This window comes from Loxodonta africana, chromosome 19, assembly GCF_030014295.1.
Source record: "Loxodonta africana isolate mLoxAfr1 chromosome 19, mLoxAfr1.hap2, whole genome shotgun sequence".
NCBI lineage: Eukaryota > Metazoa > Chordata > Mammalia > Proboscidea > Elephantidae > Loxodonta > Loxodonta africana.
The window spans coordinates 32,985,980-33,011,965 of NC_087360.1; the positions used below are offsets into that span (position 1 = coordinate 32,985,980).

At 53.5% G+C, this 25,986-nt stretch overlaps 1 protein-coding gene across 12 annotated transcripts in view; it reads right to left on the reverse strand.

The window, feature by feature from the left end:
• Positions 1–25,986, reverse strand: part of TXNRD2 (thioredoxin reductase 2) — a 68,716-nt gene that overhangs the window by 15,354 nt on the left and 27,376 nt on the right. For 11 of the 12 annotated variants that reach the window (XM_064272555.1, XM_064272565.1, XM_064272562.1 and 8 more), the window contains 3 exons: positions 16,829–16,848; positions 16,035–16,126; positions 12,275–12,449 (listed from right to left, as the gene is read on the reverse strand). In XM_064272555.1, coding sequence (XP_064128625.1) covers positions 12,275–12,449; positions 16,035–16,126; positions 16,829–16,848 — 287 coding nt within the window. Of the gene's footprint in view, positions 1–9,506; positions 12,450–16,034; positions 16,127–16,828; positions 16,849–25,986 lie in introns of all 12 variants that reach the window. The other variant, XM_064272564.1, reaches the window with a different exon arrangement.

The following is a 25,986-nucleotide window of genomic DNA, read 5'->3' on the forward strand; positions in this document are numbered from 1 at the left end:
AAGAATAAAACAGATTTGCCAAGAACACCACAAGCAAAATCAAAAGACAAATGAGAAGTCCTCAAAAGATATTTATGTCACAGAGTGGGGCTGGCAGCCTCTGTGTACAAAGGACCCTGGAGCCACAGGACAAGACCAACACTGGGCAGAAAACAGGCCAGGGGACAGAGAGTTCATGGACGAGGAAGACCAGCCTGTTCGCCCTCCCACAAAACCAAATGCACATGACAACACACAGAGCTGCTACTTCCTACATCTCAGATGGGCCAAAGCACAGAGGTGCAGCCCTATCCTGCTGGTGCAGGCCCTCCCAGGGACTGAGACGGCTCACCCGGGGGAGGGGCCTGTGCATCTGCCTGGCGCCTGGCAACTCAGTCCATGGCAGGAGCACCAGTAAACTCACCCACAGGATGCAGCCTGGTCTGTGACAGCAAGGGGACACAAGCCACCCAGGGGTCCACCCAGCGCGACAACGGATGAACCACAGAGCACCGCATGATGGAGTCCTGGGAAGTACTACAAGGAGTGAGGTGGGTCTTCCTGTGCTGATACGAGGGGTCTCTGAGATGGAGCAGGACATGAACACGGCAAGTACAGAGAAGGCACAAAGTATGCTACCCTTTGTGTAAGAGCAGGGGAAATGCATGCATGCACACATATGCACACACGTGCACACACCTACATTCATATACATGTATATACATATATACACATGCACATGGATACTCAGAGATGCCCAACGTATATGCACACACACACATATACATATGCACACACATAGGTACAGACACATACACACACATGCAGTTGAATACTCACATACAGCCCACATGTACGTGCATACACACATGCACACACATGTATATACACATATATACATGCACATAGATATGTATGCACATATGCACGTATGTATACATATACACACATTTGCAAAAAGCATCAAATGAAAAGATAAACCAAGACCAATACCAACAGTGATCAAAAGAAAGGGAGGGAACAGGCAAGAGAAGACAGAGATGGAACCCGGACTTCACTGAACACATCTTGTTAAACAACTTTGTTTTCTTTAACTCATATAAATGGTTCATATGTTCAAAAAATAAAATTAAATCAGAAAAAGTAAAAAATCCCTAAAATCCATAAACAACTTAAAACAAATGAACTTAATTGCGTAGATGCTGGTGACAGAACACACAGAAAAATAATTGTTCAAGAGACCTAAAGAGTCTGTATTTTGACTGTACATCCTTAAAGGATAATATTCTAAACACAAAGCAAGCTGCAAAGAGATCTTCAGAGTCATTCAAAGAAGACAGTTAAAACCCTATAATGTCAAATTTGAATTGGAAATTCACTTCTTTTTAAAAATACTAATTTCCGGGTTCTGTCCACAGAAAAGATCTAGAAGCAATGACAACCCAATAGCAACATGCACCCCTAGTCACAGATCATGGTCCCTAAATCCCTCCTTACTGATGGGAACCAGGCTCGGTGGGATCTGCCAACCCAGGCCTGGACGTCTTGTGGATGGAGCAAGAGTATGAGCAGAGATGGACGCAGCCATCTGAGGGCCCAGGCACCAGCGTAATGGGACCATGGGCCTTAGAAAGAATCACTGAAGTGGAAGACGTGGAATATACCAAACCAATCAGTTTGCAATTGGATAAAAAAAAAAAGAATCTTGAGGAAGCCAAGACTCCTGTCCTGGAAGTGTGCGAGGCCACAGGGTGCGTGCATCTGCAAGGTGGGGCACTGCACTCCGCACAAGACTTGCCTATGGCCTGGTGAGGGGCCTGTGCTCACCTGGCACCTCGTGAGTCCTGACAGGGCCCTTCCTGGGGCTGCAGTACTCCCCTCCTGACCCCCTGCAGCCCCAAGTCTACCTCAGAAGCACCCTCCACTCTCCCCCACTGCATTCACGCCTGTGACATCATACTCGGCACAGGCAGCATGTCACAGTAGGCTTATGCTTCCGCTCACCCCCAGACTGTGTCGCCGTGGATGGGGACTTGATCTGTGTCCCCCGGTCCCAGGAGTGGGACACTGTGTGACGGGCCTGTGGGGACATGTTCCCACACCCTGCTCAGAATTTCAATTTTCCGAGTCAGTAGGATAGAAGCCGTCTCCCGGGCTCCAGGGGCTTCAGGTTAGAGGCCCAGCCCTTGTCCTCTCTGCCCGCAGTGCTGCCTGGCAAGCAGCCTCGCTTCCAGACATCCAGAGCTGAGAGGAGTTGGGTCAGCCGGGTCTCTGACTGAACACACACCCACGCGCCAAGCACCACAGCTGGCTCAGCGCCCATCTTGTTTTGGGGTTCAGAGGTCAGGAGGGGCCAGGGATGTGTTCCCCAGGGGTGCTGGCACTGCTTCCTCTCTTGAGCTTGACACAGTGTGGCCCCAAGGAGGGTGGCATACGGGCCCTGTCAGGCCCAGCTGCCTAAAGAGGTCTTATTCTTCCCCCAACTTCAGAGGAACGCCATCTCAGACCCAGGGGTGAGTGGCCTGGCCCAGCCAGCGGGTGAGGCAGTGCAGCAATGGGGGGTTGGCTCCTCTTGGCTTCCACGGCTCAGGGTGACTCCCAATGTGAAGGTGATTAGTTTCAAAGGCATATTCCCACAGCTCAGGGACAGTAAGCATGAGGCCAGCACATACTCGTGTGAGCGTGGGGAAGTCAGAACCCCTGTGAAAGGGAAAACCCTAAGTCGCCAGCTGCTCTCCTTGAGCTGGAAGTCAAAACAGAAAGGCTCTGCTAAGCCACGCTTCTCACGCTTGTGGGGAGGCTGGCTCCAGCCTCTCACTGCTTGTCCAGGAGTCAGGCACTTGGGCGGCACCAACGGTGAATCAGACCAAACAACGAGATGCCAGGCCTTATCTGGAAGCTTGCTGTGAACACGTTTCTCAGTGGTCTCCACCCACGGTCAGTGTTGTGCTTTTCTGCTTAAGTCAACACCAGGCACTAAAGGATTATGAATCCAGGCCTGAGGACATCTGGACTGGAATGTGCCACCTGGGCCAATGTCTTGTCCCTGGATGAGATGGCCTGGGTTTCTGGACCTCAGGACACAGAGGACCCCTTGGGCATTTGGGAAACACCTGGCAAGGACGGCTCGAGGTTCCATGAGCAGAAGGGAGTCTGCTTGATGAGCTGGGAATCCTTCTGGGCAGAGGTCTCTCCACAGGACCCAGTGCAGGATGGCTAGCTTACCACCCCGTCACCATTTTGCATTTCAGGACCAACCACCTGGAAGGTGGACAGAGCTGGCAGCTGGGAGGCATGCCCTGCTTGGATGTGGCTGTGTCTGGGGACCTCAAGCCTGCACTCCCTCCCTGGCCAGTCACAGGAGGCCAAGTGCATCTGCTCACATACCTCAAAGTAGCTGTGGACCTGGGGGTTCAGAGGACCTGAAGGAGATGAGGCAACAGTGCAGATGAGGAACTAGATGGCATCCATAGCCCATTTCACACTCGGGATTTTCTAGGACACAGAAATTGGGTTGCTCTGTACCTAAACGTGGAAAGCATATGGGAGCATAGGAATGAAGCCACTAATACGGAGAAATACATGGAGGGTGGGATGGGAGGAGGGATGGATTAAAGACACAGTGTGAACACTGGGCACACAGGAGGTACTCAATCGACCTTTCTGGAGTGAACATGATGAACACACTGTCATGGATTGAATTACGTCCCCCCACAAAATGTGTCAACTTGGTTAGGCCATGTATGGTTGTCCCTCATTTTATGGTTTTCCCATGTGTTATAAATCATAATCTCTGCCTGTGGTTAAAAAGGATTTGGGTCGGATTTTAACACCCTTACTAAGGTCACAGCCCTCATCCAATATAAATGGAGTTTCCCTAGGGTGTAGCCTGCACCACTTTTTATCTTACAAGAGATAAAAGGAAAGGGAAGCAAGCAGAGAGTTGGGAACCTCATACTGCCAAGCAAGCAGTGGCTGGGAGCAGAGCGTGCCCTTTGGGCCTGAGGTTCCTGTGCTGAGATGCTCCCAGACCAAAGGAAGACTGATGACAAGGACCTTCCCCAGAGCTGACAGAGAGAGAAAGCCCTCCCCTGGAGTTGACATCCTGAATTTAGACTTGTAGCCTACTAGACAGTGAGAGAAGAAATTCCTCTTCGTTAAAGCCATCCACTTGTGGTATTTCTGTTATAGCAGCGCTAGATGACTAAGACACGTGCCACAGAAGGCAACCACACAGCACTAACAAAAGCAGCGTCCGCTGGGTGGGGGTTGTGCCCCCGGGCCTGTGCAAGGAAGCCCTGGTGCGCGGCAGTTCAGCTCAGCCCAGGTACCCACGCCGCCAGACCGCACCATAGCTCAGGCCCTACGACCTGGTCATGGGCCTCACTAAGTAGCAACTGGGCGCAATCCCCAAAGTAGCCTCGAGGACAGAGGCGCACTGGCAGCAGCTCCAGTCAGCCATGATGTTCGGTGACCTCGGACACACCCTGGAACCCACTAATGTTCTATTTCCTCCTGCTCAGAGCAGGGTCACCTCCCAGGTGCTGGAGGACCTGATCAGACAGTGCATACCCCCTGTAGCACAATGCCAGAACCGGGTGGAAGGTGCAGGGTGGTGTGCTGGGTGTCGGAGCCAGCAGCCAACAGCAGCAACACCCAGGCTGGGGAGTAAGTGGCATAAAAAGCAAGACACAGGCAAATGTGCCCTGGATCATTTCCCTCTCATTAAAATTTTTAACATGCAAATATAACAGCGATATATTGCAGACGATTTGGGGACCCGGGGTCTCTGTCTACCCTGTGCTACATGTGTGTCTCCATCAGTGTTCTGTCAACCCTGGCACCGCACGCCGCCTCCTCCCTGTTTCACAGGATCTGCCTGCACTTCCAGCGCCAGGTTTGCCAAGTGCCACTTTTTCCAGGTGGGACAATGGATAGCTGTGCCTTTATGCTTTTCTGGACACACAGATGGCAGCAGTGGATCGTTGGTCTGAACCTGTCTTGGTTTACTCCCTTGGGGCAGGTCGTCAGAGGGGGGACAACCAGACAGACAGATGAAGGCACTCTCATCACACACTGCTCCGTGCCCAGTGGTGTTCTCGAGGGCAGAGAGGTGGCTTGGAGGCTCCACTCAGCGCTGCTACAATTTGTACTCTGTGATGACTGGTGAAATTTAGTTGGTTTTGGCAGCGCATTAATTATCACTGTCTTAGCTAGTGCTGCTATAACAGAAATACCACAAGTAGACGGCTTTAACAAAAAGAAATTTATTCTCTCACAGTTTAGGAGGCTAGAAGTCCCTATTCAGGGCACCAGCTCTAGGGGAAGGCTTTCTCTCTCTGTTTGCTCTGGGGGAAGGTCCTTGTCTAGGAGCTTCTCAGTGCAGGGACCCTGGGTCCAAAGGACATGCTCCACTTCCAGCTCTTCTTTCTTGGTGGTATGAGGTCCCTCTCCTCTCTGCTGGAGTCTCAAAAGAAATTAACTCAAGATACAACCTAATCCTGTAGATTGAGTTCTGCCTCATTAACATAACTGCCTCTAAGCCTGCCTCGTTAACATCATAGAGGTTAGGATCTACAATACACAGGATAAATCACATCAGATCACAAAATGGTGAACAACCACACAATATTGGGAATCATGGCCTAGGCAAGTTGACACACATTTTCGGGGGACACAATTCAATCCATAACAACCTCTATTTCCTCCTTTTGTGAATTACCTGTTCCTGACTTTCCTCAGAAGAGCTCTGGCGGTGCAGTGGTTAAGCACTTACCTGCTAACCAAAAGGTCAGTGACTCGAACCCACCAGCTGCTCCACAGGGGAAAGATGTGGCACTCTGCTTCTGTCAAGATTTACAGCTTTGGAAACCCTATGGGCAGTTCTACTCTGTCCTACAGGGTCACTATGACTTGAAATCAACTAGACAGTAGTGGGTTTTTTAGTTTGGCCTTTCCTCAGTCAGTTATAGACATTGCCATTGTCTTGTCTTTTTACATAATAGATGTGGTGACCCTCTCCCTTGTGGCACTGAAACCTCCACCTCCTCCTCTGAGCCCGCGCTGCAGAGATGCATGGCTGCACCCATGTGCCTGGCAGGGAGCTCCTCCCTCCCCAGGCCAAGCCTCTCTGCTAACTGGGAAGGCCCGCCAGGGGACCATGTGACCACGACATCCCCACATGCTTCCCACTTCCCCGGGGCCACACAGTGACCCCAGGGAGCTGGCTCTAGGGGAAGGCTTTCTCTCTCTGTTTGCTCTGGGGGAAGGTCCTTGTCTGGGAGCTTCCCAGTGCAGGGACCCTGGGTCCATAAGACATGGTCAACCCCCAGCTCTTCTTTCTTGGTGGTATGAGGTTCTTCTCTCTGCTCAATTCTCTCTTCTCTATCTCAAAAGAAATTAACTCAGGATACAACCTAATCCTGTAGATTGGGTCCGTGTGACCATGGCATCCCCACATGCTTCCCACTTCCCCAGGGCCACACAGTGACATCAGGGAGCACAGTCCCCTCCCTCCCAGCACAAACCTTCCAGGGACACCTGGGCCTGATGTGGTGGCAGGAGCTGCATTCCGCCCAAGCTCTCAGCACAGCTGGGATAGTGCAGAGCCCCACCAGCTGCTGCCCCTGGCCTGGGGGGGACTCGGCCACCCTGCTCGCCAGCCCATCTGTTTCCCAGGGAGGAGCCAAGAAGGCTAAAGACTGAACACCACCTTGGCGGCTGCCCTTGGAGGTGACTACCTGCTCTCTCCAGCTCAGGGGCACCGGGCTGAAGGCCACATCCAATTTCCCAGCCCTTTCTCATCAGCCAGCATTCCCTCCAATTTCATGGCTGCCTGGAGCACATGTCATGATGAGCAAAGAACAATCCATGTAATGAGTGAGATTTAAGTGCCAGCAGGAGGGTGACAGGGCAGACGAGGTGCTGAGATCCAGACAGAACAGCGAGTGGGTAATGGAATCAGCCGGAAGCTCCCATACCTGGGGACCTGCCTGCTCTGCCTACTAATGGTGGCCAGCCCACCTCCTGCCTGCAGCCTTGGTCCCCAAGCACAGGCATTTCCAGCTGCTTCCATTACCCACCCAGGTTTTTCTTACTTGGTTTCCACTAAGTACCAGTGAGTATGAGGTTGAGTCGGTAAGAAGACCCAGACAGACAGTGGCCAGAGGTGGGTCTAGTGGCACTGCAGACTCTGGACCCGGGAGCACACCAGCACACGGTCTGGCCTCTCACCTGGCCATGTGGATCCTCAGTCTGAGGCAGCTGTATCAGGCTACCCAAGGGAAAGCAAAAGGCCAAGTGAGCACAGAGCAGGCTGCTTCCTGCCTTTACCTGGCCTTGTAATTGTCTAGGCCGAAGGGGAGTTGGGTTGTGGTGAACACAGGCACCAAGCTCGCGGTGCTGCCTCAGGAGGGGCAGTGCACTGCCAGGGTGAGCAGCGTGGCCTTGGTGTGGCTCGCGTCCCTGGGCTGTGGGCACAGGGTTTGGGAGGTGCCTGTGGGGAGAGTTCCACATTGTGTGTGTTCTCTTCCCCTGCAAAACTACCACCACCAGATCTGGGCCTCTCTTGAGCTTGATAATTACAATCTCAGGATCTGCACTGAAATAAAAGGCTTTGGACTATCTGAGAGGCACTTACAACCCAGGTGTGAGAGCAGAGAGGCACCTTGACAAAAGGCAGACACACTCCATCCTGAGAGCAGGGAGGGAGTGGCGCTGGGCGGGCCAGGCGTCTGTCCCCAAGCTGTCCTCCACATGAGGGCCGGGTGGGGCCATCACAACTACAGACCCCCACAGGGAAGAACATGCCAGGCACATGCTCTGTACAGCTGCAACTAGGACGCAGCCCCAGAGAACAGGCCTGGAGGGGCTCAGAAGGAGCTCCTGGCCGACAGCAACACCCATCAGCTCCGGTGGCCCCAACATCCACGTGGAGCTCGAGCTGAGAGGTATGGGGGAGGCCTGAGCTGCCCCTTCCCTCTTGCTGGGCTCAGGGCCCCACCCACGGTTCCCAGGGTAGGGCTAGGTTCTGTACAGCTGCCCCCTCTCATGCTATCTGGATCAGGGCTACCAACTAGTTTGTTGAGGTTCGAACCCCTGCTGAGAATTTGCATTTCTACCCCAGACACGCTGACTCAGAATCTATATTTTAACAAGATCCGCTGCCCCCACCAAAAAAAAACCAAACCCGTTGCTGTTAATTCTAAGTCACGGGGACCTTAAAGGACAGAATACAACTGTCCCACAGGGTTTCCAGGGAGCAGCTAGTAGATTCGAACCGCCAACCTTTTGATTAGCAGCCAAGCTCTTAATCACTGAGCCACCAGGGCTTCAAAACAGGATTCCCAGGTGATGCTTATGTATAACAAATTTTAAGAATCATGCTCTGACTAGTGGTTCTCAGAGTTGGTTCCTAACAAGCAGCATTAACATTGCCTGGGAAATTGTTAGACAAGCAAATTCTCAGCTGGGGTTTGAATTAGAACAAACTAGTTGGAAGCCCTGGTCTGGATGTGCCCACAAACACAGCACGGCACCAGTGGAAGAATTCTGCAGTGACGTGTCTGTGGTGTGACAGAGCCACCCGCTGACCACAGCTGAGCCATGAGGCTGGTCTAGGAGTGCGGCAAGACTTCCACGGTAAAGGGTGAGAGGAGGCAGGGCGGGTTGGGGAGGCGACCCAGGCTGCCCACCCTGGGCGCCGAGGGCTGGGTGTGTGGTCTGGCACATTGTCTTCTGGGCACCATCAGCCTCACTTGGCTGTAGTCCCCAAGAAAACACAGTGAGAGTGGGCTGTATGTGGAGCAGGCTCAGGGTACTGCCTGGATGAAAGGACGGAGAACAGAGCCTCGGGTACCTGGGGAGCCAGGGCTTGCTGGTCACTTGGCAACATGTGACAGGCCCAGAAATGACCTAACTGCGGACTTTCATGCAGGTAAGTGGCAAGAGCTCTTCTTCCAATGGCCAGCAGCGAGGGCCCAGGAGGCCTGGGACTGCCTTCCCCAGCACTCCAAGTGGATGGACAGGACCACAGCCACCCCAGATTACGGGATTGCAGGACCCCGTGATGACTACCTGTCAGAGCCTTCATCCTGACCCAAGGGGAGGGACAGACAACTGTCTAGAGGGGCTAGGAAGCTGATGGCACATGACAATTTCTGCTCCCGCTTTTCCCAAGGCTTTGATCTGAAGGCACTCTATCCATTCTGTACAAAAAAATCTAAGCAAAGCCCAGCTCAAGCTCAGGAGTGTTTGCACTTAGAGTCGTCTATTCAGATGCCCCATCCTGCTCCAGCTCCCGTTCAGCAGACAGCCGGGATTCAGGCCACAACTGGTTAACTCCGCGGGGCGAATTCGAGCCCAGAGCAGGCTGACTATCTTCACTCAGCGCCATAATCGGCACATCTGCAGACAGGAAATCCTCCGCGCGGCGAGTTCCCAGTCTATTATCTGAGACACCTGGTGTGGGTGGGTGATTCAGAGGCAAACAATGAGCGGGCCCCCTGCGCAGCAATTAACTGCCTTACCAGCTCATGTGAGTAATCCCCCGCGTGGAGATCAAGGCTGTGTAGGAGGACTTGGAGGCCTCGCTGCTGATCCCTCATCCTTGTTCTTCACGGCCGTGGTGCAGTAGCCGGCACCACTCTCTGGGGCCACTTGGGCAGCCGGCCACAGCAGGCCCTGTGCAGACCCTGAAGCCCCCCTGCCGTGCACACCATTGCTTCTGCATGTGTGTCTGCGGCGGGGGGGGGGGGGGTAGAGAGTCCTTCCCTTTTTTGTTTTTAAAGCACGCGTCAACAAACCCAGCTTGGTTGACCCAGGTGGCCCCCTTTGGACTGGAAAGCACTGTCGGGGAGGAAATGCTCCATTTGCCAGCTGTGTAGCATCTGACAGCATTTGATTTTAACCTTCGGGAGCAGATCATGCTTTATTGCAAGTAAAAATAATGCCTGGCTTATCAGTTTAGCTGGCAGAAAACAAGCCTAGTTCCTCAACTGGGAAGTGGCTCCTGAATGTTTACAAAACTACGGCCCGGAAGCCAAAGGCAGAGTCAGCACATGCCCAAGCAGCCCTAGAGGCTGCGCCAAAAAACCACCACGGCTGCTGTGCTGCTCTGGGAGCCAGGGTCAGGGGCCAAGGGCTCCGAGAGCTTCCACCCACAGCATCAATCAGGCTGGGCAGGCTGTCTGGGGGATGTGCTTTTTGAAAATATAAAAAATATGGCTGACTCCCAGTAGGGGAGGTGGACATTCAGGCCACAGCAGCTCTGCTGCAGGAGGCTCCACTGGGGAGCCAGGGGCACACCAAGGCTTTCCGATGGCTCAGCCCCATGTCCTCTGAGCTGCAGTCATCATGGTGGGCAGGTGGGCTGCGGAGAGACATCGGTGAGACAGGGGGCTGCTATGGGGAGGGCAAGACCCTGTCACCTCACCGCTTGGAATGGAGTTCAAGAGAATAAAGATTCGCTTGTCCTTCTATGGGAGCCCTGTTGGCTCAGTGGTTAAGAGCTTAGCTGCTAACCAGAAGGTCGGCGGTTTGAATTCACCAGCTGCTCCTTGGAAACCCTATGGGGTAGTTCTGCTCTGCCCTATAGCGTCACTATGAGTTGAAATCGACTCGACGGCAATGGGGTTTTGTTCTTCTAGGTCTGAAAAGTCACACAATTTTTCATAGTGTTTACCACAACAAAACCACTTAAAATTTACTTTTGATCAAGAATATTTCTTTTAGTAATTTATCAACTTTAGGTCAAGACGTACAAAATTCACTTCAGGGAACCTGGGGCCCTTTCCCAGCTTGTCAAATCTGCCCTGTGTCTGCTCCACAAGAGTAAAGGGTCTGACTCCTCCACCAATGTGCTTCCATTTCTAATCTCCATTCATTCCAAGCAACTCAGAGAAAACAGACTGGCTTTTCCAGAAATGCACTGCTTGGTGGCACAGCTTTATCTCCCATCCCACCCAGGAGCACTGGGACCCACCCCAGACAAACAGCCCTGGGGTGCTCATTAACACCCTGTGGTGACCGGAAGCAGACAATGTCCCTGACAGTGATACCACTCTGGACCCAGATCCCAGGACAGGGTCACTGCAGCAAGAAAGCAAAAACTCAGCTGTTCCAACTTTGAACATGTAAGGTGACAGGTCAATTGAGAAAACTAGGAGCTGCAAGTCACAAGGCGGGCAGGGACTTCCAAGCAGGTATGCTGCACCCGCTGGCTGTACCGCCCTCACTAACGAGGACACCTGGTTCACCGATGGCCGGGGCAGCCCCACAGTAGGGACCCTCTACTAGGCAGTCAGGGCCAGGACGCCTTTCCTCCAGACTCCCCCTCCCCCAGGCTCAAGCTGCTCTTCCCAGTCTCCCCCAGTGGTCCAGCTCTGAGGAAGGTCCCCCCTGGCTGCGCCACACTCTCCACCCCTCTCCTCAAGGGGCCAGCTGCCTGGGGTGCAGGCTCAGGGGTGTAGGGTCCAAACCAGAAACAGCTTCTCTGATCTCCCCAGCCCCCTTGCCTGTGGCTGCCTGTCACAGCCATACCTGTTTGGCCTTCACCCCTGTGTACAGTAGGATGTAGGGTTCTCAGAAACTGGGGGGGCGGTGAGAATTTAAACCCTCCAGGAGCCAGGCAGTAGCCGGTCCCACCCACTGGGCCAGAAGGCCCCAAGGCCTCTCTGCACCATCCCTGGATATTGTCTTTGGAAAGCCATGAAGTGTGGCATTGGAAAGGCCATTAAGACCCCCCCCGCAGCACGTGATGACTCTGCAGAGCCCTGAGCCAGCCACTGGAAAGTACTGGGAGCTATAAAAATGCTGCTTCAAACTTAGAAATCTGGATCGTCTGTAGGTGCTAACAACAGCTAGCTTGAAACTATGATGGAAAACAGATCTCATTTGCTAAAGAGAAATATACCTAGGCTAATTTAAACCTCGTAGGGAACGTATAGGTTTCTATCTAAAGGGACATGAAGTCAGGAGGGCCATTTAGCCTCCTAAATAACAACGATCTAGCTGCCTGCTTCCCTCCATCCAGACCTCTCTGATGTGTTCTTTCAGAACAAGATTAGATGGTACTGGGAAAACATGAAGCGGCTTGGTGCTTAGGATGGTAAGATGGACGGGTCAGGGGCATACTGCCCAATGGGCTTGGTGTAGAGGGGTGCTGTGTAGTAGCCACCTGCCTAAGAGTCAGCAGGTGAGGGAGACCCTTGGAGCTGACAGGAAGGAGATGAGGATCCCTTTTCAGGGGTCCTGGGGACCTGAGACAGATGCATGGGTATGGCCCAGCACCCCTTACCGATGGCCCACAGGACAGTGTCAAAGGTGCCCATGTCTTCCCTGCCAGAGACTCGGTCCTCCCAGATCACCTGGAGACAGCCATCAGGGAGCCTTCTGACCTGCAAGGGTGTGCAGCCTCTCAGGAACTGGGTGCCATGAGATTCCATGTGCTCTGTGACCAAGGAAGCCATTTGCTGCAAGCACAAGAGAACACATGTGAGAACCAGATACTACACCACAACCTTGACATCACAACCCTGAGAGGAAAGGGCATGCCTGGCCCTACTCGGGGACCAGCTCCTTGCCATGTACAGAGCGGAGCAAGAACACATCTCAGCACAGACACAAGAAGGCAGGATGTGCCCCCTGACGTGATGGTGCCAGGCCCAGGGCCGCCAAAGAAGCTGGACTGGGCAGGGAGACAAGGGCAGGCAGGAGGCCTCGAGAACCCAATAGGAGTCTGTCTGGAGAAGGTATCCACTGTCCTTCCGCCGGGCCCCCTCTTTCTCTGTAAAGCTGAAGGTTTGGCTGGGAAGCATCGACCCCTTCCAGAGCCATACATGTGACCCTGGATCCTTTGGTCAGGATTCACGTGGTGTTATGGGTTGAAATGTGTCCCCCCAAAATATGTGTTATAAATCCTAAGCCCTACACCTGAATATTGAATATACCATGGACTGCCAAAAGAATGAATAAATCTGTCTTGGAAGAAGTACAGCCAGACTGCTCCTTAGAAGCCAACATGGTGAGACTTCGTTTTACCCACTTTGGTCATGTTATCAGGAGGGATCAGTCCCTGGAGAAGAGCATCATGCTTGGTAAAGTAGAGGGTCAGTGAAAAAGAAAACCGTCAATGAGAGTGGCTGCAACAATGGGATCAAGCATAATAACAGTTGTGAAGATGGCGCAGGACCGGGCAGTATTTGATTCTGTTGTACGTAGGGTCGCACCTAACAACAACAACATACCTGTGGTGATAATCCAATTTGGGAATAGGTTTTCTTTGTTACATTAAGAGGCTACAGCAGTGTAGGGTGTTTTTAGCCAATCATCTTGGAGATATAAAAGGAGCAGAGTAGGACAGACGACCAAGGAGAGATAGGGGAAGACAGACGCCACGCCACAAGAAGATCACCAAGGAGCCAAGCAATAGAAGTTGAACGGACAAGGACTTTCCCTCTAAGCCGAACGAGAGAGAAAGACTTCCTCTAGAGCTGTACCCTGAATTCTGACTTCCATCCCCCTAAAAAAAAATTTCTGTTTGTTGAAGCCACCCACTTGTGGTGTTTCTGTTATAGCAGCACTAGATGACAAGACACACCGCCTTTGGCTCTTGTCTAGATGCTATCTCATTTAGTCTTTACTAAAAACATCAAAGGCAGAGAAACACCTCTTCTTCCTTGCCCTGCCCCCAGGCTAACCAGATGTAGCTATTCCCCCCACTGGCCCTGCTTGTCCAGTGCTGTCACTGAGCACCTGTCCATGAGGCCAGACCACTTCCTCTACCATTGGGTGGGCCCCCTGCCTCTGCCCTCACACCCAGGGGTGAGGGGGGACATCCGTGGAGAGGCCCCTGGCTCTCCCTCCCAGCCTGGGAAGGCCATGTACACCCAGCCATGGTGGGGGCCCAACTAGGGTGAGGGGTGTGTCAGAGCAGATGTCTGGCTGGAGCAGGCTGGAGGCACAGTTGGCCCACCACCTCTTCTTTCAGGAGAAAATAAACAGTCTCCATTTAAGTCCTCTCAGGAGCAAACAGCTGACATTTGCACAGGTGTGCCAGCTTGTTCTGAGCAGCTCAGGGAGAGCCAGTGTCTGGAATACTGGAATAGTGGGCCGGGTGGCCTCCCTCAGCAAAGGCTGGGTCCTGATGCATGTCATCCCTTGTCCCCGGGCTGCTTGTCCTTCTACAGCCTTCTGGCTCCTTACAACCCTGGGACTTCTGGCCACAGTCTGAAGGAAACTGCTGGGCCTGCTTGGGTCACGCAGCCATCTGGTCACTCTAGGCCTGTGTGGGCCACATGGTGCCTGTTCTGGTCACCCCAGGCCTGCTTGGGCTACACAGCTGTTCTAGTCACCCTAGGTCTGCTCAGGCTGCATGTCCATTCTGGTCATCCTGGGTCTGCTTGGGCCACATGGCAATTCCAGTCACCCTGGGCCTGCTTGGGCTGCATGTCTACTCCAGTCACCCTGGGCCTGCCCACCAGAACCACAAGTCCTTGCCCCATGAGACATGCGCACACTGCCTCCCTGAAGCCCTGTCCCGTGTGCCATCTCGCAAGTCCGCACTTTCTCCCAGGCATACCTCAACCCTGTCTTTTCCTGTCTCCGACTCACTCCCTGGTGATCCCACAGGATACAGACCATCCATGGGCCACCAGCTACCCTAGTGCCCTCAGCCCTGGCTGCTTAATCCAATGATTTCTGAAGGGCCTGGTTCTCCTGGACCTGGGTCCACCCCGGGGCCACTGTGGACTCCCTAGGCCAGGGTGGAAGCAAGGGGTCACCTCAACGTTGCCAATCCCCACCTCTGGACCAGACTCTCCTGAGCATCCAACCTGTGCCAACCCAATGCCTGCCTTGGACTCCTGGCGTCCCCACCTGGCTCCTGTTCCTCACACATGCTCCCACTCCACAGCAGGCCCGAATCCACTGCTCCTCGCTCGCTTGCTCACTTTCACCCAGGGACCCGCATCCCTGCAGACCTCCAGCTCTGCCCTGCCCTCAACATGGAGTCTGCAGAGAGCCCTGCCCTCGCCCACGTGGAGGTCTCTTTCCAGCATCCTCGGCCCCTTCAGGCCCCTTTGCATCTCAGGCCTTTCCCCAACAACTGCGCAACCTCCTTGCTACTCCTCTGTCACTGCCTGCACGCTCTCCCTGGGCAGCACGAGGCTCAAATGCTTCCTGGACCACTTTGACCCATTGTGGGCGCTCAGTGGGTAGGTGCAGAGTGACGTGGTAGAAATGACTACAGATGAAGGATGTACTCACTCAAGCGCCAGGTACAGGATGGCCCAGCGGAAGAGGGCAGCCACCTGCCTCCAGGCGATTCACTGCCCCGGGAAGGACTGTGCAGTGGATTGGGGCTCTGCCACACAGGGGCCTTGTCACCGGGGTGGGAGAATTTCACTTTTTGATGGTTGCTGGGGCATACCCTGGGGCAGTGCTGGGACCTGGCCCTGCCTCCATCAAAACAGCCTGGCAGACTGGTCCTGGGATGGTGCTGCTCTGAGGAGCCTCCACCGGCTGTGCTCACTGCCCACGGCATATCAGCTCCACCCATGGTGACTGGCACTGCCGTCACAGCTGTCCCTGCAATCAGGTGCATCCAAGGGCCTGCCTGCTGGGTCCCTGCCCATTCCTTGGGCTGGTGCTGAGCTTGGGTGAGCCTCACCCCACTCAGACCCCAAAAAGGCTCAGCGAGGAGGGAGCTGGGAGATGGGGTCTCCAAGCTAGGGGCAGTGCCCCTGCCACCATCCTTGCCATTTCCTTTTGGAGCCACACTGGGCGGCAAGTGCTGACTCGCCCCGTGCACAGAGGGCCTTCAGTTTAACGTGCTATGTCTCTAGCAGCTGAGCACACGCCCAGTGGGCTAACTCTGCCCTCCACTCTCTGGCACGTGCACTCTTATATTTTGTCAATAATCCGGTTCAATTCCAGGCCTAAAGATTCAGACCTCGCTCCTGGTTCACACCTGCATGGTGCCTGGGCTGGCAGGGGTAGGGGCAGGGCCGTGCGGCCCTCAGGGGCAGAGCGGCTAGGTGGGGGCAACAGGACACTACCTGGTCAAAGCCCCGAAGGGGGATGCTGCGCATCATCACCGTGGTGTCCAGGCCCAGGCCAGAGAGGAAGCCGGCACACTCCAGGGCAACGTCTGCCAGCGGGTAGGTTAAGGAAGGCTAGTGGAGCCACGAAACCACAGGAACAAGGTGCAAGCCCACCAGTGCCCCACCAGTCCCCAGCCAGCCCTGGCCCCAGGAGGAGGCTCTCAGGACGAGGCAAAATGCAGAGGCCCTGCACACACATCCCTCTTGCTCAGGTCTCAGGGGCAGCAGCTCTGCCAGCCCGAGCACAGGGTGTTCCCTCTAGCCCCACGGAGAGGCCGGCCCTGGAGTTTAACCTCGTCAACATCCACATGGTGACAGAGAGCCTCCAGCTGGGGCTCCCAGGGAGGAAGAGGTCGATCCCTGACAGACACAAGTCAGCCGCCAGCAACCTATGCTCAGCAAACGCTTTCATCTCCCCCAGGTCCTCTCCCCTGACCCCGGCGCTCTGCGCTGCTCTCTGAGCTCCTGGTTTACCGCTCTCTCTGAAGGATGAAGCCCCCGTCCAGCTGCCCTGGTGGGCTCAGCCGTCCCAATGCAAACCTCAGGAGACACCTCCAGGACGCCCCAGCCACAGGAGGTCAGCCTCGGGTGGTCCCAGGGCAAAGGTCACCACCCCAAGTGGCCCCGTAAAGCACTGGGCTCCAGGCAGCAAAGCACCCGCCCTGCAGAGGTGAGGGGCTGGGGACGTGGCTTCCACCCCCAGGAAGGCAAGAGCAGCAGCCTGTCACCTCCACACTAGCAAAGGATACAGCTGGCTCCGACCACCAACCTGCCAAAGAAACAGACAAAGAGCAAAGTGAGTTTCTGTGCGTGGTTCACAATGATGCACACAGCAGCTGGATCGGGTATAGGCGGTTGGCAGTGGTGGGGTGGGAGTGGGCACCAGGCCCTGCAGCCCAGGCAAGGTGCTATCAGTTCAGCAGGGACTGTGAGAAGGTACAGAACCCACTTCCCAGAGGCTTTGGCTGTGAAGCCCATGGGTAGGGCGCACCGGCACGGGTCCTGTTGAGCACAGTCCAGTCAGGAGAGCAGAAAGGTATCTTCTGCTCTCAGGCAGGCTTGGCTGCGGGTCACTCTGGGCCTCCTGGGCCCGGGTGGAAGCAGGGAACATTTTACAGGACAGCAAGCGTGAGACCAAGGAGTTTCACTATCTGTGGGCAGAACACACTTGGGCCACAAAGGCTAGGCCAGGAAGCCCACACATACCTGACCAGCCCTGCCACAGGTGGGCCTGAGGCCCTGAGAATCAGGCCCTTCAGAACTCACTGGATTAAAGAGCCAGGGCCGAGAGCACCAGGGCAGCAGACACAGGATGCCAGGACCAGCAGAGGAATTTTACAGATTCCCCAGTAGTTCAAGTCCTCTCTGTTTTTTAACTCCCCACTCTCTATGCACGTATATACACACACATAAGTGCACACATGCACATGCACACACACACACATATGTACATGTATGCACACATGTATACAGGCATGCACATGCACGTACACACACACACAGAACCTAACACAGAACGAAACCTCCAGCCCAGGCACGGCGCGTGGGTGGGCTCGTCAGATCACCCTCAGCCTTTGAACAAGAGGAGGTGATGTAAGGATGGATAAACCCAATGTCAGCATTAATCCCAGCAGGTACTAATGATATAATTCTGTTTCAAAAAGCAGCATATCCTTTGGAATACTCCTGCAGAGCCCCTGCGGGAAACAATCAGTGCAAAGCTTCCTTACGGGAGCTGGGGAGCTGGGGACAGAGCTGTGCAGGGAGTCGCTGTCTGGGCAACCAGATGAAGCTTCGTCTGACCACCGTGCGTGAGACAGTTGAGGCCAATCATGTACTGCCCTCAGCAGATTGGAGGGGCTGGCACTGGGCCTCCCGCAGACCAGGGTACGGCTCCACGGAGACAGACACACCAGTGCACCTGTACGTACACGTGTGTGTAGACACATTAGTGTTTTACAACATATATGCCTATATATACGTATTTTTTTTATGCCTATATATAGGCTACCCTGGGTGGCGACAAATGTTAAGTGCTAGGCTACTAACCAAAAAGTTGGTGGTTTGAACTCACCTAGAGGCACCTTGGAAGACAGGCCTGGCAATCCGCTTTCAAAAAGTCACGGCCTTGAAAACCATATGCAGCAGTTCTACTCTACACATATGGGGTCTCCATGAGTCAGAATCAAGTCAACAACAACATATAAAGACATTTCCAAAATTACAAAACCTCAACTTTTTTGGACTCAATGTATATGGTGAAAGGCACCAAGCCTTCTGTCTTTAAGATAGGGAATCATGAGTTATTTTAAAAAAAACAAACAGAATTGCCCTAAATGCAAAATTAGTTGGTGAAAAGAACTGATGCTAAGCACATGGACCCTTTGTTCTGGCTCCCATCAGAGGCGCCGGTGTAGGCAAGTGTTGGGGGAGCAGCATGAATGCCTCCCTCCAACAGCCATCCCTCCCTTGCATGTGACCCTCTTCCCTCGGACACTCCTGTGTGAGTGGGCCAGCCTGAAGCACCCACATGCTGTCACAGCCGAGGCACTGTCACAACCTCAACCTGTAGGATGGTGGACTGGCCTGGGCCAGGCCTCTTCTCCAAGCCCTCCTACCGCATTGCTGAGGATGTGGCAATTCCGACTCCTTACTTTGGCAAAAAATGTTCTCTATTTCAGCAGACCACATGTGCCCCCAACCTCCTGAACTAGTGCTGGAGGGGGTACCAGGGCAGGGAAGACGGGGCAAGCAAGCAAGGCTGAATTTCCAGCTCCTTCCTGGAGCCCACTCAGCTCTCCAGACCCCTGCTGGGCCGGCTGCAAGGCAGCCAGCAAAGGAGCGGTGAGCTGTGGGTATGAGCGCAGGTATGGGCTTGAGGCACGTGGCTCCCACTCCGGGTGGCCATCAGAATCTGGTACCTCTGGCTGCCTGGCTACCAACTCTGAACCAGTGACTAAGGCACAGTGTCAAAAGGACAGGGGCCAGCTGGGCAGGGTAGGGGCATGGCAGACCCACTCCTAAGCTGGCAACTGGACTGTCATACCAAAAGCAGGAAGGTGATTTGGGGCTTCTTCTTGTCTTCATGAGTGAGGATAGCTACAGTGTTGGTTTTTACTCTGCCCTCACTCACCAATTTATCAAATAATGTGAATATCTGTTCTTCAAAGAATTCAGGACAGGAGAACTCAATCAGGGAAGTCCCTTCACACAGGCTAGAAAAAGAAAATGCTGGAGCAAACTGGAAGCAGACACAGACTCCAGATCTTGAGCAGTGAAGAGTCTGGAAGAGGGGACACCGTTCCATGCTTTTAACAGTAGGCGCCAGCACTGATGAGCTCTTGGCCTGGATGGAGGCTGGGGTGTAGATGAGGCCTGGTGGGGCCATGGGGCCCATTGCAGAGGCTCTGAGACCAATTTGGCCCTAGCCAGCCAGGGAAGGAACATGGGGCTGAAGGGCAGCCATGCTGGCAGCAGGGACCAGCTTCTTATCCAGGGAGAAGAGGCTGCCCAGCCGCGACCCAGTCTGAGCCTCTGGGAGCTGGAAACACTGGACTCAAATTAAATCACCAGGAACGAGTGGCCTGAGCCCATGCCAAAAGGTACCCGCTTCCCTCTCTGGCCCCCAAGTCCATTCCAAATCGACTCTAGGCAGCTCCACTCTGTGCCTTGGAGTGTGTAAACAGTTACACTGAGGCAACTACCGTGGGATTAGCCTAATCACAGGGCAGGCTTTTTTGTTCAGATCTGAATGGGGGAGGAACAGTGACAAAAGCATTCATTCAGGGCCCCGAGGCCCAAGCTCACAGAGCTCTCCATCTGCCTCTTGGGTTGAAGCCCCTGTTCTGCTCTCGAAAGGGACACCCACCCCAAAATGAGAACCTCGAGGGAGGCCCCGGGCCCCTGACAGGCCTGTAGCCCAGGAAATACCAAATAAGAGGAGGCAGCTGGTGAGGGGCACACGTCCCCCAAGGCCCCTTCCCTGCACGCCCACCTCCACCAGCGCCACCACAACCTCAGGGAGCTGGTCCCATAACCAAGGCCACCCTGAGGACGTGCCTCCTTAGGCCAACTCGCACGTCTCAGCCATGGGATGTGCTCAGGGACATGGACAGCAGGGCTCTGAGGGCTGGCCACCACGCCCAGGTAGACGGTGCCTCTCCCCTGTGCTGGACACAGGGCTGTCACTTCAGACCATCATGGAGGCCACGCAGAAAACGAGAAAATAAAGTGGGAATGAGTTCCCTTAAGCACCCAGCTGTGGTTCTTCATAAGATAAAATTTATTTAGAAAAATGGAAAATGATTACAGTACCTGAGTAGCTTCCCACTTTATATTAAAAGTAAAAAACAAAAACCCACTGCCATCCAGTCAATTGCAACTCATAGTGACCCTATCGGACAGAGTAGAACTGCCCCATAGGGTTTCCAAGGCTGTAATCTTTACGGAAGCAGGCTGCCACATCTTTCTCGTGAGGAACAGCTGGTAGGTTCAAACTGCCACCACCCTTTTGGTTAGCAGCCGTGTGTTTAACTACTGTGCCATAAAGTTTAAAAAAAAAGTTCCTTCCATGACAACTCTGACAGGCAGCATGAAATCAGCTCATTTTACACAAACACGCTCCCTGCTTTTTCACCCCTAAAATCTTCACAGAACCCTGAGGATTCAACAGAAAGTGCTGGGCTGTCGGAGGCCGCCATAAGACTGGAACTGTCCAGGGCTGGCTTTGCCAGCAGGGTGGGCTGGGCAGGCCTTGAGGCTGTGGAAGAAGTAGGCCCAAGGGGAGCCACCAACAGGAAGCAGGGACAGGCAGGGCCTGGCTGTTATCTGCAAATAGCAACTCAATCACCCTGAAGGTTCACATGCTGGAGACCCACCCCAGAACGCTCTACTCTGACTCCAGTCCCCTTTGCAGCAGAGAAGGGTGACAATGCTAAAGCCCAAATCTGCCAGCTCAGAGCCCAGCTTTGCAGACAGCTGACCTCCAGACACAGAGCAGACCCTGACAAAGGTGCTGGTCACCCAGAGGGCCAGGGAGCCAAGCAGCATCTGGAGCAGGGTGACCAAGATTCCTCACCGTATGGTACCTGAACCCCAAAACCTGGCAGGGTCATGGAGTTTTAAGGGGTGGAAGTAAGAGAACCCCCTGGCCTGGGCTAGGTGGGCTGGGAGGCTGAGCCTGAGTTCCTGCACAGTGGAGGTAGCCCTAAGGTGAAACCAGGAAATTGCATGGCCTGTGGGCTCACACCCCCAGCCTCAACCCTGCCAGGCCCTCACCCCCTCTCGAGCCCCAGCCACACTGGGCCTTCACCCTCCCCTCAAGCCTCAGCCATGCTAAGCCCCTCACCCCACACCAAGCCTCAGCCACACTGGACCCTCACCCCTTCTGAACCCCCACTTCCTCCCCTGGCAGTGGAACAGCTGCTATTGTGTGGAGGGTCCAGCCATTGCAGCACCCACAGTGGTCATTCTTCCCCTGCCCATTCCTGTCCACCATCCTGTCCCTGTCCCTACCCTACCATCCTCCTCGCTTCTCCCACCTGTCCTGGAATTCCACAGAAAAACAAGGAAACAAGAACAATGGAAAAGGAAGAAAGCCCAGACACAGAGCTAACGTTCAGGTGGCGGAGGCCCTGAGGGTGCCAGACCCACAGAGCAGGCTCCAGGGCCTCCCGGCTCCCACACACCCTACCCCCGCTGGCAGGCAGCTCCTTCTCTCCCAAGGGTGCGACTCTCCCAGCCTCCCACTGGCCTCAGAGGATTTGATCCCTAACTCCCAAGCTCGTGCTGTGCTTCTGGAGTTCCCCACACTTGACCCCTTTCCTCATGGGTACTGAAACAGGACCAGTGCTCAGAGCACTGGTCCTTCTATGTGGGGCATTGGTTAACCCTGTCCCCATCAGCTTGGTCCACCTGTCTCTGCCATCTGTCTAGCCCTGGGCTCCTGAGACCCGTGCACAGAGTGAACAGTGGGGGTCCTCCAATGCCCTTGAGGCTGGGATGCTTCTGTGGTCACAGAGGCCCTAAGAGTGCTTTGATGCCTGGGTGGCCTTGGGGAGCAAAGGTTGGTGGAGAGCTGCAGGAGGCTGAAGAGCTGCAGGTTCCCACTGCTGGGCTCCACTGGCTAGAACCCAAAGCTCCTGGTCACTGTGCCCCATACAGATGTAGACGAAAGGACAGTCCCAGCACATGGTATGAGGTGAGGGATTGCCCTGCCACTCCCTGTCCACTCATGGGCGGAAGGCCGGGAGGAAGGTCCTGCGTGAAGCTGTAGAACCCAGAGAAGCACTCTATATGGCCACCCATGCCCACCCTCCCTCCCTCCCTCTGGCCTCAGGGGTGCAGACCAGCCCACGCAGTGACCACGGCAGACAGGAGGCGCAGGCAGAGGCGTCTGCAGAGGCGCAGGCGCGCTGCTCACATGGGAGAGCAGCCATCCCTACACTGGCTTCCCTGAGCCAGGCGGCTAGGCCTCCTGGACGAAGCCAGCCTTGACCATCCCCACAAAACTCTGAGAGGCACTCTGGGGCCAGAATAGCAGCCCTGAGGTCCATATTAATTTCAGCTCCATTTTAAAGGCGAGTTAAAATAAACACGAGGAATATTTATAAGGCAAATAAATCTGGCAGAAACAGCCCCTCCAAGTGTGAGCGGCAGCCTCCCCCTCAGCCCCAGCCCAAGCTGATAAAATACAGAAATGCTACTGTAGACCCTCCAGGCTTATTTTGACTACAGCTGAGGAATGTAACATGTAAACACTGACTCCCATATTACACTGTTACAACTTGCATTAACAGCACCGGACAAAAGCGGCATTTTCACAGAAGCATCGTACAGGGATATATCTCCAGCTTAATTTTTTAAAAAAACCATTTCCTCACATAAATCATGCTCAGAACGAAACGGGTGACTGATACATTACAAACACTTTTTTCTTAAACAATAACATACCTAGATTCCTTCTCAACGAAAGAGCTTTAAAAAAAAAATCTAAATGTTTTTTTCCGAAGAAAATAAACACTGCAGTTTCTTTCCTGACCAAAATATCTGGGGCTGTGTCTTCCCGGCCTTGCCGGTCACCCTGGCACACACTTGCAGAGAAGCTGGCCTGTGCTCAGTCTGCCTCTGGCCAGTGCCACAACACACCCACTGTGCGCTGGACATCCTTCCAAGCTAGCCCGTCACAGAGGACACAATCAGCAGATAAAGGGAGAAACAAGCAAAACCCAGCACCTTTCGGGCTCTGGGCTGGCAACGCTGCTTTTAGAATCCCAGTAACCCAACCCAGTGCCGTCGTGTAACAGAAAAATTGCCAGAAAGTACAGTAATATGGACAGGAACGAAGTTGACAAGAAACGCATGGGCCCAGGACACAGAAAACACTACACTCGGCAACAGGCAGAGCCGACGGGGAGGCAGCACCAGGAGCCGCATGGTGAGGCCACTTCCATCTCAACTCCAGACGGCTACAGGGAAAGACCGGCAAAGTGTTTCTATGTACCATCAGGAGAAATCAATGGGAGCAAAAACTAAGAAGGGAAGACTGACAAGCAGGCCCTGGCCTGTGCGGCGCAGCGGGGCACACGTGCGGCCCTCGTCAAACAGATGAGGATGCCAGGGGCCTGAGGCCAGCTATGCATTCAGGGCTCAGCACAGGGATGTGACTTCCAGACCAGTCATCGGGTTGGGGGGACAAACGCCCCCACACCACAGACTAACTTAAAAGAAAATTTGACTGTGGAAGCTCTAGAAGAAAATATTACAGTTTTCCAAAAACAATCTTATTGCCTTTCTGAACACGCACGTAACCTAAAAAGCCAGTACACGTAAAAAGGGTTTAAGTTACATTACAAAAAAGAAAAACCATTTGCACATCACAGGCTATTGTGAACCAAGATAAAAGCCAAATGACAAGCTGCAACACAACATGGGAGTGCATCTTTACCACACAAACCACCCAAACAACAATAAAGCACTGCTGTTGCTGCCATCAAGTCAATTCCAACTGATGGTGACCCCACGTGTGCAGAGTAGCACTGCTCCATAGGGTTTTCAAGGATATGGCCATTCAGAAACAGCCAAGCCTTACTTCCAAGGCACCTCTGGATGGGCTTGAACTGCCAACTTTCTGGTTAGTAGTCCAACACTTAACCATTTGCGCCACCCAAGGACTCCTATGAAAAGAGTAAGAAAAGGAAAAGGTTCACAGGGCAAGGACCAAGCCGACAATTCACACATGTGCACACATACCACACACACTCATAAACACCCAGAGACAGACTCACACACTCTCACACTCATGCATACACACCACACACTTACACACAGACACACACTACACAAACATACACAGACACAATTTTAAGTGGCCAGTAAACCCATGAGAAGCTCCCCACACTAACTAATAACAGCAAATGCAAATAAAATGAGATCATGTTTAACCTATCTGGACAAAGTTAAAAAAAAAAACAACTGATAACCAGAAATTATTGCATAAAGGAAAAAAGTGATCAATGTGATAAACACAAAAATTAAAAACATACGCATGAAAAAATATCACCAAGTCAACAGACAAAACACAACCTGGGAAAACCCATGGAAGGCAACTGGCAGACAGGTATGTACAACCTGGTCCTGGGGAAGGACGTGGACCTGCCAGAGGCGAGCAGGTGCATGTTCCCAGGAGTGGTGGGCACAGTAGCGGAAGACAAAATGCCTTTCTACATAATGCCTCATAAAAAGCTGATGCTGTAGGTGTGGAGGGAGGGGAGCAGGCAGATGTGTGCGTGTATTGGGGCACAGTTGCGGGAGGGAGGCCTGTTAGCACAATGAGTTAAGATGTACAGGGCATTACCCTTCAACCAGCTTTTCTACTGCTAGGAGATACCCTGACAGGTATACAAAATGCACAAGTAACACTTACGCGGATGTATAAGAAGCACATCAAAGGCTTTAACTGCAGGCTTTGTGACAGCGACAAATAGAAACAATTGAGATACTCATTAACGGTGGGAAGGTAGAATGAACTATACCACAGCCATTCCAGGAACTTGAGACTTGACATCAAACAAACAGGCCCTGTAAAGTGTGAAACAATGACAAAGAGAAGCAGAGCACATGATACACACACACGCACACACACACTCCAACTCACACAGAGAACACACACATGCTCCTACTCTCCTCTATACAACACCCACTCACACCTCCCCACACGCACACTTCCCTTGACAAGCATACACACCTGCACAGACACACATGCATGCACGCACACACACGCATGCATGCACACACGCCTGCCTCTGGGCACACTTTTCCACCAGTATTTTCTTGAAGCGAAATGCCAGAGGAAGCAAAGCTCCACGATTACTAAGCCTCTGCCGCCCTCTGGTGGCCTCTCTGGTCCCCGCAAGCATAAAGTCCCTTCTCACCTGCAGGAGCATCCAAGTCCCTAACAGCCCACCCTGTGGGCACAGAAAATGCACTTAGCTCATTCACACTTGTTCAGGAAGCGTAAGACTACCCACACCTGCAATTCCTGCCCCACACTGGTCTGTGGTTTCCAAAGCCTTTGGAACTGTTTGCTAGATTTCAAGGAAACCCACTTGTGAAACAGTTGACAGTGGGGACACACGATGGAGGACAAGGGAGTGACCAAGAGCTTTCCACAATGATCTGGTTCTGCTTTCTCCCTCAGTGCTCTTCCCAATGTCCACAACGGGACCACTGGAACCCCTGGGGCTCATCGGACCATGTTGGAAGACCACTGCTATAGAGAGGGAACTCACATCATCACTTCTAAGATAGTCACAGGGCACAGAGTGCCAACAGCCCTGCAGCAGGGATGGTAAATGGGCTTTCTTTTCTTTTTCTAAGTAAAGGGGAATGAGTGCATCAGACAGAGAGG